Raw genomic sequence first — 19,184 nt, 5'->3', positions numbered from 1 at the left:
ATCTTTAGAGAGTTCATTCCTTCATTTTGAAAAACACATCCTTGTGTCCCCCCACCGCCCCCAACTCATGCTGACTTCCTGTTGTGTGTCTTAGTTGGTTGGCTGCAGTTAGCCTGCAGCTCTTCGACAGATTCATATTATCTAGATAGAATTATTCTGGTTCAAAGGAAGAGTTTTATAACATATAGGTACTCCTGTGCTGGCTAGTAATGCTCATGTGAACTGCTGTGCCATCAGTAATAACTTCGAACATCACAGTTTAGGTCTGCTTGTAAAGGAATGCTCTTCTAGCTCAGCTGTTTATTTGGACACTGTCCAGTGTGGCTCTCCTTGTGTGAGTCAAAGTTGTAAGGGATCTTCTGTCAAGAGTGCGTGTAGCAACTCTGTGCTGTAATATCCCGAGACAATTACTGACTTTACAGGTCCCTTGTGAATATATCCTCTTCTGTGCAGTGCTTGAAAAGAAAGCTCTGATATCAGGGCGGTGTACTGATGGCCATTTTTCTTTGAAGCGTAGCTCATCATGATCACCCAGCAGTTACTACTTCATGGCCAGATCTGCTTCTAATTGCATTTATATTGTGGAGGAACAAACCGTCAGGTTGGTCTATTTGTGGTCTCAGCTGCATGGACACAGAACAACTGTAGATCGCATGGCTGACCTCAGGTCAGTGACTCTGGCACTGGTTGTAGCTGTCAGAGCTGCCACTCTTCATGGGACACAGACTAAAATAGCAAAACCTGTTCTGATGGTAGTGCTTGAAAGGCTGTTACTTCTATGTCAATATTTTGAATGTGTTTCCTATTACAGGACAGGCCGTAAGTGAAGCTCTATTGAATAGTGTGGTTTTGTAGTTACAATCAAGTCTAAATTGGCTTTACAGCGGGAAGTCTTGTGATGTTTCCAGTTTGCTTTGCCCACAGAAACAAATGCTGCCACAAGCTTGAACTCAGCTCAGCATGATCATGTTTAACAAGGCAGTCTTGTGTACGCTGGGAAAAGTGGTCTTCATGCTTTGCTTGGAATGGAACTATCTTTCATTTGAGGGGAGGCGGGAAGTAAACTTGATGAATATACAGCAATGTGCTCTCCTGTTTCAGACAATGACCTGTCATTGGCTGGTGAGAGCTGAGACGTGGTCTCTGCTCTGTGGTGCAGCATCTTGTTACTAAAAATCAAATAAAGAGGAACAGTTCTTGAGTCATGGTGTCTCATACACTGTTAAGTGCAAGTTAAGAACACTTGCCTCCACATTGGCCTCTGAGAACATTGCTGTAACAAAATCAAATAAGTCCTTTTTTTCTTATTGTGCTTGCCAAGGGGGCTTATATATTCCTAATGTTTTCCCTGGCACAAAGATTTAACCCGTTTTCACCTGCACTGGGTGGTAATTTATCCAGATGCTTTTTGTTGCATTGTTTTTTCCAACTGAAAAATGCATTTTAAAATAACTGGGTGTTCTCCATAATGGAAGCAGTGTTCTAAGCTGAAAGTTTTACTCTGGAAGTTACTGAATCTAAACACTTACTGAAATGTGATTTTTAACATGTAAAGATTTCAGATTTAAAGATTTGTGAGAATACCTTAAGTAGCAGTGTTTAGAATTTGATATCATTTTTTCCTAAATTTCTGGCAAGTAATACAAATATTCTGTTTGCCCACTAAACTACTAAGCTATAAGATAAAAAAAGATGGGAGTATGGTGCCGAAGTGTCTGAAGGTGATAGCAGATAGTAAGAAACTGAAACATTCATTTATAGGGACTGGATTGCTTTAATTTTTTTGCAACTCCCTTTTTTAACCTAACTTTCACAGTTTTGACTTAAATTGTAAGTCAGCTCATATTGATGTTAAGAAATGAAAGATTAAAAGCAGTGAAAATACTTGGATATGGTGGTGTAGTGTTTGCATTTCTAGAAACAAGTGTATTTCCTACTAACTGCAGTGGAAAATTCGAGTGAAATTGTTTTTAAATTGGTGTCTCCAGAGTAGCTGTGTTCAGTGTTGTACAGTGTGTGTCATCATTAAATATTTAAAACTGTAGGCTTTCTGGCTGCTTTCTGACTTGCATTATGTTCAATGTTTTTGACATGACATAACCTTAATGTATATTTATTAAATATTCACCTGTTGAAGTAGCTGTGGAAGTACATTTTAGCACAAGTTAATTCAGAGCATATGTATATTGCTTGAAGAGACAGTCTAGAACTATCGGCAAGTAATTATTGAATGGGCAAACTGACAGGAAACAGGTAGGGAGATGAATCTGGAGACTCTGCTTTAAATCTGTATCACAAATGAAATAGATTCACTTTGACTTCATAATGAATAGAAGCTCTATATTCCATACTCTAAGCAAGCTTCTTTTGTGTGGGAATTAGTTTCCTTATGCCAGTAACATTTTGTGGTGTCCTTGTTTTTCTCTAGTGATGGTGACTTGCAGCAATCACAGGTCACTAATATTGTTTTGCCAAAGAAAGTCAAACTTTAGTTACATTGGGTTTCTGAAATTCTGTATTACTTTCAGGTTTCTTGCCTGGCCAGAACTTGGGATGCTTAGTAGGATGGATAGAGGTAGTGTTTGAGTATTAGTACTGATTTCAGTTTGTATGTTAGTCCTGTGACTAGTCTACCCAGATTCCGTACGCATGAGTGAAGATACAGAGGACAGTCACTGGAATGCTTTCATGTAGGGTAATCTGTCGTGGGGTTATGTGAAAAATACCTTGTAAACACACATTAGGAATTTAAAAGGAATGACACTGAAACTGAACTTGTAGTAGTAGTATTTACTGGTTAGAGTTTATTGCTTTCATTCGCTCACTTTCATTAAATTGCTCTATTCCAAATAGCTTTTACTAACTAGGACATGAGCTACAGACATCACTGGATCAACTGTCACTGAAATAATTCATACTCATTTGACAGAGGAAAGGTGAGAGTTTTGTAGATAGTGGTTTATATATCTTGACAGATACTTGTTCTGTAGCATAGGGTAAACTTGTACATTAACAAATATTCTTTGTGGATTTCCCCTGTCCTGAAAGGCTGAGAGTGAGTTTGTATTCTTGATATGTGACAGCAGGTGTCCACCATTGTGAATTCCTCCTTGGAATACGGTGTCACTATTTTTAATTCTTCTTGGAAGGAATAAAGGGAAAATGACTGTATCATTGATAAAATGATACGAAAAGATGAGTGGGAGTCCTCTCTCCTGGCTTTGTTACCTTGACTTGAATCAGGTTACTTCCAGGCTCTGTGTAGAAGTCTATTTCAAAGAGTTTCCTTAGGTTTTATTACACGTTGGAGAATATCAGAATGGCAGAGGTTGGGGGCACCTCTGGAAGCCTCTCAGGTTCACCATAAGCAGGTTGCTCAGGCCTCTGTCTAGCTGGGTTTGAACGTCTCCAGAGGTAGACTGCAATCTGAGTAACTTCTTCCAATGCTTGACCAGGGTTTACCATGAAAAAGTGTTTTCTTATGGAATGAATTCTACATGGGACTTCCAAATCAGCTTTTTTCTCTGTTTCAGTTTGTGCACATTGCCTCTTGTCCTGTCACTTGATACTACAGGAGGAGTCTGGTTCCATCTTAACTCTCTTCATCAGACTGTTATGGCTAAGATCCTGCTGAGCTGCCTTTTCTCCAGACTGAGCAACCCCTGCTTTCTCAGCCTTTTCTTGCCTGAGAAATGCTCCAGTCCCTTAACCACTTTTCTGGCCCTTTTCTCAGCTCACTGTAGTTGTAAATGTCTGTATTGTATTGGGGAACTCAGAGCTACAGACAGCCACCCAGAAGTGTCTCACCAGTGCAGAGTAGAGAGGAAGGATCACCTCCCGTTACCTGCTGGTAATGCTGTTAATGCAGCACAAGTAGCTGTTGAACATCTTTGTCACAAGGCTGCATTCTGACCCATGATCATTCTTGGCTCACGGTCAGCCTGGGCTCCAAGGTTCTCTGCCAAGCTGCTTTTCAGCCAGTGTGCTCCCAGCATGCACTGTTACCTGGGATTGTTACTCTTCATGGGGAGGACTCTGCTTTTCCTGTTAAACTTCTTTGAGGTTCCTGTTTGCCCGTTCTCCAGTCTGTTGAGGTCCCTCTGGATGGCAGCAAAACGCTCTGGCCTATCAGCCACTGCTCCAAGTTTTGTATCATCTGTGAAGTTTCTGTGCACTCTGCTGCATGATGCAGGTCACTAGTGGAAGTGTTAACCAATATTGGATCTGTATCAATGAAGGCCAGTGACTAGCCTCCAACTGGACTTCATGCCACAGATCACAAACCACTGAGCCTGGCAGTTCAGCCAATTTTCAGTCTACGTCACTGTCCCACTTAACTACTAGGTTCTCAATACTGATCTAGTACGTCCTTCAGTATGCAGAGATGTATTTAATGTTTACTTTATGAGGATATTGTGAGAGAGAGTGTCAAGTCTTAACTAAAATTGAGATAAACAGCATCCACTGTTCTCCACTTGTCCACCAAGGCAATCATGTCATTGTGAAAGACTATTAGATTGGTCAGACATAATTTCCCTTTTATAAATCCATGCTGACTACTTCAGTCACTTTCTTGTTATTTATACAATGAGATTTTCATAATTAGTTCCTTGATCACCTTCCTGGAGACTTGAGATTGACTGGCCTATTGTTGCCCAGAGAACAAGAGAGTTTTCTTGGCACACTTGAAGATGGGTAGTACCTGCTTCCTCCTACTCCTCAGAAATCTCCCTGTTTCTCATGACCTTTCAAAGACAACCAAGAGCTGCCTTTCAGTGACATCCATCAGCTCCCTCGGCACTTGCTGGGGCAGCCTTTCAGGCCCTGAGGACTTTGGTCTGTGCAGTTTAAACACTCAGTGTGATCTTGCTGTACTGAGGGTGAGTATTCCTTCTTCCAGACTGTCTCATGGGCCTGGGATCCCTGAGGGTCATTTTCACTGGTAAAGACTGAGGCAAGGAAAGTATTAAGTATCCTGACCTTTTTTGTGTCCCTGGTCAGCAGTTCCCCTGCCCTGTTCACCAGTGGATTCACATTTTCTGCAGTCTTCATTTTGCTGCCAGCATATTTTTATAGATCTTTTTTGTTCCCCCTCTGATCTTTCAAATTCAAATCTAGGTGGGCTTTAGCTTTCTTAGTCTCATCCGTGCATGATTAGGCATTGTTTATGTATTCCTGATTCCACCTCCTGTACACATTTTTTATGTTGGAGATTAATTCCTTGTTCATCTGAGAGATCCCCCAGCCATCTTTTCCTGATTTCATGCTTGCTAGGAAAGACAAAGTATGGACCTTTGTCTTGGAGATGATCCTTCAGTCATTGGAGATGGTGAGCAGGGACATAAATATGGTTTCTAGACTTCTAAAGCTGCTCTGGCAGTCTGCTTCCTAAGAATTGTGGTATCCCATCCCTGTGCTGCTTCCTGATAGTCACTGGGGAGGTCCATCAGGGTGCTGTATGAGTAAGAAGGGAGAATTTAAATTTCATTCTCAGCATTACTGAACTTGAACTGTGGATCAGGCAGATTGTGTGGATTAGTTAATCCTCTTCTAGCTTACCTTAATGTCACTGACCAGAAAGGAAAGGGGTTTTAGGTATTAAGCATTGCCTCACAGGTCACTTGATTGATTTTAAGATTTCCTTTGCTTTTTATGTTTGGGTCTTCCTCTCTTAATAAATAAAATAATTAATAAATAATTAAATCTCTTTTTTTCTGCTTATGTTGCACTACCTAGATTTTATTCTGTCTAATGTGTTGAATGAGAATGACTTTGACAGCAGTGGGCAGCTGGATAGAAGGTCTGATTACTGCATTAGATCACTTAAGGAATGGAGCTATTTAATCTATTAACATTTACAGAACTGTTTCTAGAGCAGAGTCTAGATAGTTTGGAGACTGAGAAAACAACAGCGCTGAAAAGTACGGCTTAGAGGTTTTGGTGTCTTCTATTTGTACAGACTACTTTTATCCTGTTTAAAAGGAGTTTGTGAGGCAACTGCTGTTCTGAGTGCCTGCAAGGATGCATGCTTATAAAACAGTAACACACATTCGTGAGTTCAAAGCTAACAAAGTCCAAAATACGTCTTTTTTTTTTTTGTAGTTTCTCATTAGTGAAATGTTTTTTGACCAGCAGCGCGTAGCCTTCTTGTTAATCACAAAGTCACTGTTTTTCTTTCTTCCCTTAACTGATGATTGCTTCCAGGTATTCTGACTCCTCTCCAAAGGACCTGACCAAATGCATTATATCTGTCGTAAATAGGACTTTATAGAACAGTTTTCAGTGTATGTCAGTTCCAGAGAGAATTAAAAACTGACAGATAAAATTGAGATGTGCCAGTGATGCATGGAGCTATACATCTTTCCTGATCTAGTTTATCTCTAAGTAGTGCCTGTCCTTCCTTGCTTCTGTTGGTGGCAAACTTTACATCAGGAACAGTTCACTGTATTCAGTTGTAAAATGGACTTTATTGCTTTGCCCTCCTACCATGTAGAGTTAAATTTGGGGGCATGGAAGGGTTTCTTTTTAAAAATACTGTCTTCAGTGTACAAAACTGCTTTGTTTTGTTAGTTTGGGATTTTATTGCCTTGAGTCTCCTTAAGATCATCCTGCCAAGTGTGACATGGAGCTTTGTTGAAGAATCTCATAGCTAAGTGGGCTTTCATTCCATAGCTGTTGTAGTTTTCTACCACAGGGGTAGCCAGCCATCACTGTCCTTGCTGCTTCTGTGGCTTAACGCAGTCAAGGTTTTCTCTCTCTCTTCCTGTCTCTGCAGCTTACCTCTCAGACTCTTGTGTACACCTGGGAATATCATAAGCCTGTAGAAGAATAGGAAAATTACTCTTAACATACAGAAAAGGTTCTTGCAAATATGGATGTATGTAACGTGAGGGTTGAATATACAGAATTTAAAAAAATATGGTTTTGAACACACCTTGCACGTATTGGGCTTTGTGGGCACAGCTGTATACCGGCAGTAGATTTACCATTTCAAGAAAAAAAGAACCCGTTTTTATGAAACTTTGGTTTGGCAGAAGACTGGCAAAATCAGTCACTTGACCTAGCTGTGTCAGTCTGCCACACAGCTGGTAGCTGAGATCTGATTCTCCTTCTGTTCGACTTGCAGGACTGTGCTTTCCCCTCATTTTGATTTCTGTACTTCACTGGTACTTGTGGTCCTTGAATTTGCAAATATTCATCTAATGAAAAGGTGTGGTTAGTTAAAAATAATAAATGATACAACAGTCACGTCTCGTCTTTCTTCCTCTGAAAGATAATGTTACTGATGAGATTTGGACTTGAGTATTCAGTGCTCTCTAGCAAGTTTTGAGAAATCAGAATTACGTATTTTTCTTTCCCGAAGGACCTGTTAAATTTCTCATCTGTCTTGTGACAGGCTCTTGGGAATCAAGTGTTCTGTCACATGCACGAACACAACTGCTGTTCTTGTAACACTTATCTGCTGTCTTGTTTCCAGCAGTTTATGAGGTTCCATCACTGCCGTAATTTAAAGAGGTGCTGCATAGTATATGAATAAATCACTTGTGGTGCTGCAAAATGGCTGTAATCACTTTTCACTACTACAGTTCTGATAATTAGAGAGGCTTCCTGTGGTAGGTTACAGGCATTTAAGTCCTGAACACTCCTGCTGTGTGAATCTGACTCTAGCTAGTAGCTGATACTGTCTTCTAGGAATAATCCTGTGTTGTCTTTCTTAAATAGCAAGAAACAAGTCAAAATAGAAAATCTAACCTCTCAATTGCCAGCTAGTCTTCAAAATGGAAGTTACTACTTTCTGATCAACATGTATTGTGGAAAAATCTCAAGAGACCACAAATATTTTTAAAGAAAAAAAAAAACCTTTTAGCTTATTGGAAAATACTCATTGTCTGGGTACATGACTGGCTTATAGAAGAGGTCCCTCTGATGTGAGAAGCTGAGGAGGAAAGATTTGTCCAGAGTCTTGTAGGAGGTTCCTGCCATGACCAGATGTCAGCAGTATGTTTTGGTTTTTTATTGGGTCTGGTTTTTTGGTTGGTTGTTTTTTCACAATTAGCGTCATAGACACCGAATCACCTTTTGCTGAAGGGTGGTACACCTTGATAGTGGTAATTTTCATGAGCTCTCTGTGCCTAGTGCATATTTCTAATAATATTTAAAAAGTGAGAGGGCATGTAGCTGAAAGATGACTAAATCCACTGGCTCAGCCCCAGTGGAAAACAAACCATTCTTTTATGCAACTTTACTGGGGTTGAAACACTATATGGAAACAGAGATCCTGTCATTCCTTCTGTAGACCTGGGCACTGTCAGCTTTTCTATTACAATTAAATTTGCACATCCTCACAAAAAAAATACAGTGAGGAGAAAAGGCTGAGGTTATTCCCAGCTGCCAAGAGGGGTGGGGATCAAGAGACAGGCACTTGGAACACAGGTCTCCAGCTATTGTGTGACTTTTATGTTGAAGAGCAAGGCACTGTGGCTCATAGGGCATTGTGTTCGATGGTATGTTATCTTGGACAGCTACAAGTTTTGTAAGTCAGCCCTGTGCAGCCACCTTTGGAAGATAAAGCCTCTGAGTGGAACTCAATGATCACACCAATACTGAGGGTACTGCTTGTTTAGTCTCCAGCATGCTCTGTGTCAACTGCCTGTTTTGTTTTGCTTCCACTGGAGTCTTAAGAGTCTGCTGATCTGCATGGAAATGAGACAGAGGGAAGACTAAGTGTCAAAGAATTAGGCAAAAGATACAAGTATAAAGTTCCAGCTGCTTGAAGTTGGATGATCCTGTGTTGTAGGGAGGGAAGGAGAGAGAAATCTGACCACTTCTTGAGGCTTCTTTTCACCTGTACATTTTTTACCGTGAAAACCCCACATAAAGTATTTTGCCGTGTTCCACCAGCATGGATGTTCTGTTCTAATCTTACCTGTAATAAGGATAAACTGCTTGTACAGACTTCAGTGAGAGATACTGAACTCTGCAATATGCTGGTTTTGTAGCATGCATCTAAGGGTTGATTGATAATAAAACATTCCTGAATGACGCTTTGAGGCAGCGTGCAAAAACTTCTGTCCAAAAGGACCTGAAAAGCTTACTCTTACTTGGTATTTGGTTGTAAGACCTTTGCATTGCAGAAATAGGTAAGCTGCTGAACACTGAAGTTCAAGTTGCATTCCTACTTCTGCCTATTCTTAGGCCTATAAAAGTGATGTAACAGAGTTTATCTTCATCTCTTGAATGATTGTGTGTTGTCTGATGGCAAGCTCAAAACGTGTACAAAGGGCACGGCACTTGAAAAACACTTGCAAATCTTTTAAGTGCTTTCAACTGTGTGTTTTTGATTTAGAAATCAAGCTGGAGTCTTTATTCTTGTAATTTTTTTTAATGCTTTTTGCTTGTAATTTAGAAGAAAACATTTTTGGAGCTTCTTAAATTTGTTCGGTTTTTTTATTATTATTCTTACAGTAAGCTAGCTGAGAACCGTTTTTTTCCACCAAGGCTTGCTAGAGTGTGTACCTAGCTTTTCTCCTTTATTTGAAAGTACTCCTTAACGTACATATGAGTTCATGTAGACAGCTTCTCCTGCATGGTCTGTGTTGCGTTCCTTCAGTGGTTTCCTAGAAGGTAGCACCAAAAATCATTTAACTGGCTTTGCAAGTAACCTTTCTAGCTGCCCCTAAAAACACTTCACTATCTCAGAACAGATGACATTGTCGCAGTTCAGCTGTTTTAAAAGTATTTGATTTCTAGTGTTTTTTACTTTTTCCTAAGGTTTCCTATGCGCGACCAAGTTCGGCTTCTATAAGAGATGCAAATCTATATGTTAGTGGACTTCCAAAAACAATGACCCAGAAAGAACTGGAACAGCTCTTCTCCCAATATGGACGCATTATTACGTCTCGTATTCTGGTTGACCAAGTCACTGGTAAGTAGGCAGTTTTGCCCTTTCTCTTGTTTTTGGACTGGCACTTTAAGAAACACTTCACCTTTCAGTACGATAGTCTCGTCTCCAGAATGTATGAAAGGTGTATGTAGGCCAGAAAATGCAATTTTCTCCTGGAATTGATCATAAATATGCATAGACAAAAATAGATTGTGGAGCGTACTGAGCCAGCTTGAGTAATTTCCAGCCTGAAGGTGTGCAGGTTTGAAGCCTCTTTCATGGCTTGCAATAAATTTACAGCTGCTATAATCTTGCTTTCCAAGCTGCTGTGTGAAAATAGTCCCTATGTGCCTTAAAAAATACTATTAAAGTTTAATAATAAACTTTTTTAAAAAAATTAAACATTGTGCAGAAATGCACAGCTGGTTCTCAGAGGCTAGGACTACAAAGACCCAGACTGGTAACTGCTCCTAAAGACTTTTTGCCTCATTAACGTAAGGCACACTGAAGAACGTGGACTTTGAGTTCCTTGGGAGCCATGTAAGTTCTCTGCTTAGTAGTGTCTTAAAGAACTGAGTGCTAGCAGGTTAGGTGTGGTGCTACAGTACGTGTCTTAACCTCTGAGTGGGTGTCAGTGACACTCTTGTGGTTACTTTTAAGACCTGGTCAGTAACGCATGTGTCTTTGCTGGCTCAAGTGGCTAATCTTGAGGAGCTTTATAATTTGCTGCCTCAGCTGGTTCCATCAGGCCTGTTCCAAAAATAAGCAATCGCATGAAATGTCAAAAGTATTGAGTGTGCAAAGCACAAGATACAGAGGAAGCAGAGCTCTACAAATCTTCGTCTTTCCAAAAAACTAGGGCTGTGGGATGGAAGACTTCATTTACTCATGTAATTATTCCCTGAATAATAAGCTAGCTTGTGTTTTTTGTGTAGTAGTACTTTTTCAAAGTCACATGTCGTCATGGGTGACAAACAGCTTTCGGCTGTAGGACATGATAGAGTTTTCAAAGAGACTTTGAAAGGAATTATGCATGCCAGTGTTTGACACTTGGCTGACCTGTAGAAGACCTTGTATGTACTCCTTTGCAATTCCATTATGTTAACACAAATCACGATATTGACATATAATACTTAGAGTGTTCTAATAGTGTGAGTTTGAGAGTGTAGAGAAGCAGGCAAAAGAAAGCTAAAGGCCAAATACTGTCTGTCTTAATAGAAGTGGGAGATTTGCAGGTCAGATTTCCAGTCTTTGTGCAGTAAATAGCTGTTTACAATAGGTTCCCATATATTCATGCATAGAAGTGGTGGGATTTGACAACTGGGCCAAATAAGTAATTAAACTTTTAAATGTGTACTGTAATTCTAAGTACTTGTAAATCCTGGTATGTGCACAGTAGTTTTCTGGCATAGACTGTTGTTCAGCTTTAAGCTTTCTTCCCTCCTCCTCCTTAGTAATTTGGAAGAGGTAGACTCAAAATGGTATGAATAATAAGGTTGTGACTTAAACTGACAGATGAAAAATGCAAAGTTGAAGCTGTGACATTTGTCGCTTTGAAGCTTTCTTACGCCTGCTCATTGTCACTTTGATGGCTTAAATTGTCATTGTTTATGAACAGAATACATTTCTTGTCGTTAATGTCTTTCTCAAGTGAGGACAAAGTGTCTAACTTGTCTGTTTATGCATGAATTGAAATGTAAGGGGTCTCTAAGTGGATTTAGGAGTATTACTACAAAACATGCAACTAACTAGTGTTGGCTGTAGTAGCTTTAGTGTTGATTGGTTCAAGTATTGACACAGTATAAAATTTTGAGGCGTTCCTAAGATTTTTCCATAAACAGTTGCTGATCATATTGTCTTTGAGGAAGACAAGATATATCAAGGAAGAATCTAAGGCCCATGGCCAGTGCCCTAAGGTCTTTAAATTACACCTACAAAAGTATGGTGATATGCTGAAACTCAGTCTTTTGCTTAGAGGCGACCATGGACCATTAGGGCCATAATTCCCTTTCTTTGTCCTCTTAGCATATTTGCTTAACAGGGAGCTTCAAGGGATGCTACAGGAGTGCATAAGCAGTCTCTTGCTGCTAGGGAGCAGGTGCCTAAGCTATTTAGTAACTGTGAATTTAGATACTGCAGAGTAGCGTAACTGAACAGAGGTACAGTGCAGCTGGTTCTGGATTCACCTCCATCCCTGTCAAAATTGCTTTGTTTTGGAATTACTCTTTGGGTCATTAAGTTTACGTTGCCTCCACTCTGTTTTCTCTCAACTTCCAAGCTTTCTATTCAAATGTGTCTTAGGTCAGTTAATTTTTTTTTTCTTTGAGCAGAAGTTCAGTTCTAATAAGCTCCAAGTAACCATGTGTTCATAGCAATTGGCTTTGCAAATCAAATATTAAGATCTAATATTCTAGAGTTTCAGCATTGATTACTATGTGCTTCCTTCACCCTGTGCAGGGGTATCAAGGGGCGTGGGATTTATCCGGTTTGACAAACGAATTGAAGCGGAGGAAGCTATCAAGGGCTTGAATGGCCAGAAACCTCCAGGTGCCACAGAGCCCATCACTGTTAAGTTTGCTAACAATCCAAGCCAAAAAACCAATCAGGCCATCCTTTCCCAGCTGTACCATTCTCCAAACAGAAGGTATCCAGCACCTCTAGCTCAGCAGGCTCAGCGTTTCAGGTAAGTCAGATACGTACTTACATGCAACTGTACCAGAAGCCACATGTTCCCATGAGCCTGTTTGTTTCCCTCTGTTCTTTCCTTTCCCTGCTTGTCTGCTTTCTGTGTATGAAACGCGAAAATGTTGAACTTCCGCTATGCCCTCCAACACTAAAGCTAAAAGCAAAAATGCATTCCATCCTATTGATAACATTTCAGTATCTAATAAACCTGCTTAATTAGAATTAAACTGAGATGATGTCTTTCTTCTACACAGTCACTAAAAAAAAAGTCCCTTTTTAAAAGTTATTTTTAATTTCCTAGATTATTGTTGATTAATGTGCAAGTTGATTCAGTTAACATTGTCCTAGGCAATTCTGTTTTCCTCTTAGCCATATGGCTTGCCACAGCCAGCCTCCTCTTTCCCACCCCCTATCCTTCCCACCCATTCTGGCTTTCAGTTTTTTTCCTGGTCAATTGTATAAATGATGCATGCCACACTTTGTCCTCTCTTATTACAAACTCTGTAATGAAGACTATTCAAATACTTTCTGCATGTATTTTTTGCGGAGATATGTTCCCATCATGTTGAAAATACAGTCATTCAGTTCCTGTGATATTTGGTGAATTGAAAATGACAGATGGTGAGAACAAAGGGAAACAAATATTGTATTATCTACATTCATGAGTACCTTGGATTTTTTTCAGTGATTTAGATCATTTCTTCCCACCCTCTGCCCCTGGGCTATGTGACTGGAATGTGTTAAACGTGTATTATAGTCAAACAGTTTCTATTTTATTTTTCAAGAAATATAATCAGCTGGTAGTTTGCGTCAAAGAGAATATACCAAACTTCAAAAGCTCTGTGTTGGCTACTCTTGCTTTTAGGCCAAATATTCAGAGTTCATGGACTGTACCTTTCAGCTTTATGTTCTGCAAGTGTCTCTCGGGTGCAAAGGTCAGCACTAGAGTAGGCTCTCTGTCCTAAGGGAAGGGATAACCAATTTCAGTCAGTATTTGGTGGATTTTTTTTTACCACTTCTAATAAAAGGGAATAAAAGGATTAATTTAAATTCTGTGCTGAATATTGACTAAAAGTAGGCTTGCCATTGTTCCGTAGGCAGAGAGCATAATGGCAGAAGCTGCACTTGCAGGATGGACCCAAGTGCATTATGTGAAATATGATCATGATACGGCATTCTGGCAAGTCTGGCCTGCTGATGCCATGAGTTTTTCTGAGTGCACTTGTTCCTAGATACTCAGCTGTGTTCAATATTAATTCTGTTACTGGCTGGGGTAGCATCTGTATTTAACTGATATTCCAGGTAGATCAATCATGATTTGTAAAAAATTTTCCAACTTTTAAAGGCTTTTTTGGATAGGAACTATGAAATTAAGTAATTCCAGTTAAATAAGACTACCTCTGTCCTGCAACATTAGTCTTTGAAACTTAAAAATTCTGTTTGATCGTTTGTGATTTTTTTTGTGTTTTAAAAGAAAGTATGTTTTTATGATTGCTCAGTTAAATTTCACTGGGAAGGTTTTTCTGAGATACTAGGTGTCGTATAAAGTGATGCCTGAATCAACTGTAAGGGATGGTGTGATTTAGTCCACTTAGAAATAGAATATAGCAAAAATCACTCTGTAGGTATTAATTCTCTAGTAAATAGGAGAAAGAATAAAATCTTTCTCACTTAGGCTGATCAAAAGGTAAACTGAGGTTGCAGAGAAAATTAGATTATTTTTCCTTATAATATTTTTGGGGAAGGCCTTCAGGCTTCTGTTTCTTCTCTAAAATAAAAAAAGCCTTGCCAAATTTTTATGACCGCACAGGGAAATTTTTTCCCTTTCAGATCTTCACTTTGCTCTTATTACAGCATTCCAGCTCTGCTGACCACGTAATTCAGATGGCAGCAATGCTTCTGATCTTTCACGTCTTTAACATGCAAGAAATCTTAGTTGTTGACAGGATTACCTGATGCAGTTGCCCTGTCTCTGTTAACAGTTGACGGAGGCCTGAAATCAGAGTCAGTGTAAACTTCAGTAGAGAACAATAGGATCAATTAAATACTTTTTTTTTTTGCTTACTAAGAAAAGTCTTGAGCTGGACTTTTAAAAGCAGCTATATATAATCTTTCTCCTATTTCTGTTGGATTTGTAAATTAGGGCATCTTTAAAAATGGTCCAGTGTGTGCCTATGAGAATTTTTCCTGAATATTTTTAAGTCATCCTGGTAACTGATGAAAACTGTTACGGTGGTGCCATTACTATATGAAGTCCTCAGCTGACTGCTCTAGAGCAAAGACCTCTTGGGGGTAGTTTTCTGAAGCTCTTCACCTGCCTTTCCATCCCCAAATGTTAATGACAGTAGTCCTCTGTTAGCCATGCTAAGTCTACTGATGTAGTAATTTTTTTTAATTTTCTAATTTTTTGCTCTTTTAGAGATTGTATCTTGCTTTCTTGTCAGTGCCTCCCACAAACCCTGCTCATCACATAATCATAGTGCTCTATAGTTTGAGACCTTTACTTGGCTCCAAACAAGATCAAGTACCTTCAAGATTTTTGTACGCAAGTGGTAGTTATGCTACTGCAGCGCTTGTATTTGGATTCCGTATACCAGTAATATTTCTTAAATCCTGTAGTGTGTTACTGGAGAGAAATCACAGTAAGGTACAGATCTGAAGGTAGCTGTAAGTGGTATATCAAGTGTACCTTTTTTACCAAAGCTCATTTTTTTAACAAGAGTTTGTCTTTACATGTCTGGGCTTTACCAGGAAGAAACCAGAGCTTCTTTAGGATGCTAAAGAAAAGCACTTTATGGAATGAGGATTCAGGAATCAGATTACTAGGGTTGGTAGACACCGCATGTTCTGGGTATCGACTAGAGTTTAGAGTTGTGGTTGCATACCACAGTTTAGTAGCTTGGGAAGGTGAGGGAAGAAATACATGGAGAGACCCTACAATCTAATATATGTGTATGTAAATATTCTAAATCCTTTGTTCTGGAAAAGAGTAGGAAAATGAAAAATCTCTTTTGCAGTTTATGTAACTTGTTACTGCTCCAAAACCCTCCGTCTTTCTGGGTGTTCATGTCGTCACGCTGTCAGAAGCCTTGGTAAAGTCTTCATTCAAAACAAGTTAGTATTCTGCAAAACTTCACTGAGGTGGTCGCTGACTAACTTTATATTAACAATATTCAACTTAGGCTAGACTTGTGGTAGTGGTGCACTTTCTGAACTGAACTACTTATGGCTGTGGATACTACACAAGAACATCTATTTTGTATTCACTAAGTGTATCAGGTGTAATAAGGTGCCACAGCTCTGCAAGTGGTGATACTTGAACTTTGCATGAAGTTCTGTGCAGTGCAAGGCATGTGGCAGTAATATAATTCTGAAGACTGAATGCTTTGCCAAATGTTTTGCAGGTTGGACAATCTGCTCAACATGGCTTATGGAGTAAAGAGGTAACAAAGAACTACTAGGTTCCTCATAACCAAATTATTAATTATTTTGTGTACTCTTCAAGTAGAACTTACGTTGGATTTTTTTTTGAGACTTGCGGTGAAATTGTTCATTTTTGTGCATTGTGCATGAGAGACAAATCTTCTGTAGCAGTTATGCAGAATTCGTGTTTCAATTGTCTTGCTAATCCTTGCTCGTTTTATAGCATGTTTTTCTCTGTTTTTTCTGTAGTACTTCATTTCAGACAGACCTAGCACTGTTTACCCGACTTGTAAGATACTACACATACAGTATTTGTGCAGTTAGAGAAAAAAATACTAGCAATGTTACCTTGTTAGTCTGGCCAACGTGTCCATGCTGTGAAAAGCCCTGTATCTTTTTAATTATTATTATTAATTATTATTATTGCTGGGATTTTCTGTGAACAGCTACTTTATGATTCTAATTTGTTTTCCCCTATTCTTTAGTAGGTTTCCTCCAATGACCATTGATGGAATGACTAGTTTGGCTGGAATTAATATCCCTGGACATGCAGGAACTGGATGGTGCATTTTTGTGTACAACCTGGCCCCTGATGCTGATGAGAGTATCCTCTGGCAGATGTTCGGACCTTTTGGAGCAGTAACCAATGTGAAGGTCATCCGTGACTTCAACACCAACAAGTGCAAAGGTTTTGGATTTGTGACTATGACAAACTATGATGAGGCAGCTATGGCAATAGCCAGCCTGAATGGATACCGCCTTGGGGACAGAGTATTGCAGGTCTCCTTCAAAACAAACAAAACGCACAAAGCCTAACAAGTTATTCTCAGTGCATTAATACATGAAAACTATACAACAAAGGCAATTTACAAGAAGCTTTATGCATTAGTAAATGCCTTTGTTGTATGCCAGTGTGGAAATGGGGATAAAATGACTACTTAGCATCCTAAGAATATGTGAGATTTTTTATTGCTAATATTTGAATTAAAACTTCTTAAATATCTTTTGTTGTTGAATATTGACAAGAGTTACAGGGTTTTTACCTGTCACAATGCATATTCTATTGCCTTCTTTGAAGAAGGTGGACCTTTTAAAATGTTTCAGCTAAGGGAAGAAGTTTTTTTCTTTTTCATGACTGCCTTTAACCCATGAGTAAATATCGAGGCTTTGTGTTACACTTCAAGTTGGTTCTTTTGTTATTACTTGATTTGCCTTGTGTTTAATTTACATTATAATACATTGCTGGTTTTGTTGTTCAAGGGAAGTATTTGAAGTTTACATTTTATTTATAAAGTTATAAGCAGTATTTATTTTGTAATTATCATTTGGGTTGGGGAATGGGAACACATTATAAAAGCCTATTGTAAGAATACTGGAGAACTTTTCGTAAAGCAGTACCTTGCCAAAGAGATAAGAGCCTCTTTGATGTGGGTTTAAAAAAGCATCTATTTTTATAAAAAAAAAAAATTTGGAGAAACTTTTTACTGGTCCTGGAACAAATATTTTGACTTGAATACTTTGAGAAATCTCTTCATATGACACCTAGTGAGCTTTTAAAACTTACCAGGAAATTTGCAGTTGTTGGGGAAAATTTAGAAAGATTTATGATGTAGAAATACTTTTGAGACCTTTGTATTAAGAAGTAGAGTCAATGGGTTGCACTGTTGGTTTCATTTTTGTAATCATCAGTGGAGTCTTTGATCATCCTGGTTATTAAGTAATAGGCGGCTCACATTAATTTGTGATTTTGAAACAAATGAAAATTTAAAATAATACAAGAGCAAGCAGGAATCTGAAAATACTGAGAGATGGGGGAAAAAAATCTGTTCTTCCTAAAGAATTCCCTTCAGATAGAGCTCATGGTGTTTAGTGATGTACTTGCTATTGTTTGAAGAATTGTTTTGTCTTAAGAAAAGACATTGAGCTTGGTTTGCATAGTAGCAAATCAGCAGAAGCAGCCTGAGTTGGGTATATTTGGAGGTATTTTGAAAGTTGTGTTCAAGGCTAACACCTGAGCTTTGTGTAATGTAAATAAGACCTTGAGTTATGAACCTTTCCGCTAATTTTGACTTCAGTTTATTTTTTAAGTTACATGCCAAGTGATGTTCAATTCTGAATGTTTTTGTATAAGTTTTTTCTTTGTAAATGGCATTAACATTGTTACTTGAGGTCTGCTTATTCATTTTTGTTGTCCTGAGGACTTGAATTTACAGTGCATCAGATCTGTTGCTATTTTTGTCTGTAGATAGTCTAGCTTCAGCTGTTTATGGTGATGCTATCTTTTTGTTTATAAATATGTTTGTGGTAAAAGACAAGTATAATCATAAGTTTTGAACAAATTTCCTTACATTTTTCATACAAAAACCATAAATACCTGTATGCTATTGAAATTTAACTTTGTATGATGCTTAAATCACTATTTGGGGAAATAGAAAAAGTCTTTACCATGTATTGAAGAAATTTAAGAAAAAAATACAGAATATTTTCTGATTAGCATCTAGCTTATAATTAAATTTTTAAAAAAAGCTGAGGGTTTAATGCCTTCACCAGGATGCACTGACAACTATGTAGTTACGTCCTGCTTTTTGTATAAACTGAGATGCTCATATGCTTCCCCTTAGAAAAAGCAATGTTCTATGCATAACATAGTTGTACACTATCTTTGCAGTTGCTTTTGGTTCTTATTCTTTTAAATTGTAGTTATAAATCTTTCAGTATAGTACAGTACATATACTGTGAAGCGCGTGCTAAAGTGAGTAAGCGAGTTTTCATGCTGACCCACTCAATGCTATTCAAAAATCAATTGGCTTCCTGAGCACTTCCTCATTCTTAGGTGCATTTAGATTGTTAAAGCTAATCCTCTGCGTTAAAAATTGTATATGCTATAGAAATCACAAACTTTCCAATGTGGGGAAAACAGTAGCTACATGCTTCTTTCCTATACTACTGTAGCAACTAACGGCATTGATGAGAAGGCATGTAAATTGGGCTTCACTTCACAGTGTTTATCAGAGCACTTAGTAAAATATAAGGCTGGTATTTATTTGAAGTTGTATAGTATGACTTTATTCACATCTGTTGGAATAGAAAATATATTCTGTTAAGTATTTAAGAGGTTGTACATGTTTTCTTTTGTGTTTGGATCCTTTGTACTTTTTCATGTTCAGTACATCAATAAACAAAGTTGAAGGGA

The 19,184-nt window shown here is 38.6% G+C and overlaps 1 protein-coding gene across 4 annotated transcripts in view; it reads left to right on the top strand.

Moving 5' to 3' along the window:
• ELAVL2 (ELAV like neuron-specific RNA binding protein 2) overlaps positions 1 to 17,445 on the top strand; it is a 52,297-nt gene extending 34,852 nt beyond the window's left edge. For 2 of the 4 annotated variants that reach the window (XM_010131059.1, XM_010131058.1), the window contains 4 exons: positions 9,772 to 9,925; positions 12,341 to 12,566; positions 15,973 to 16,011; positions 16,480 to 17,445. In XM_010131059.1, the coding sequence (XP_010129361.1) occupies positions 9,772 to 9,925; positions 12,341 to 12,566; positions 15,973 to 16,011; positions 16,480 to 16,807 (747 nt within the window). In that variant the 3' untranslated portion in view covers positions 16,808 to 17,445. Of the gene's footprint in view, positions 1 to 9,771; positions 9,926 to 12,340; positions 12,567 to 15,972; positions 16,012 to 16,476 lie in introns of all 4 variants that reach the window. The other 2 variants (XM_010131056.1, XM_010131057.1) reach the window with 2 other exon arrangements.
• The last annotated feature ends 1,739 nt before the right edge of the window (positions 17,446 to 19,184 follow it).

Source organism: Buceros rhinoceros, unplaced genomic scaffold (genome assembly GCF_000710305.1).
Source record: "Buceros rhinoceros silvestris isolate BGI_N320 unplaced genomic scaffold, ASM71030v1 scaffold9952, whole genome shotgun sequence".
Classification (NCBI taxonomy): Eukaryota; Metazoa; Chordata; class Aves; order Bucerotiformes; family Bucerotidae; genus Buceros; species Buceros rhinoceros.
This window is presented reverse-complemented; position numbering and strand designations above follow the sequence as displayed.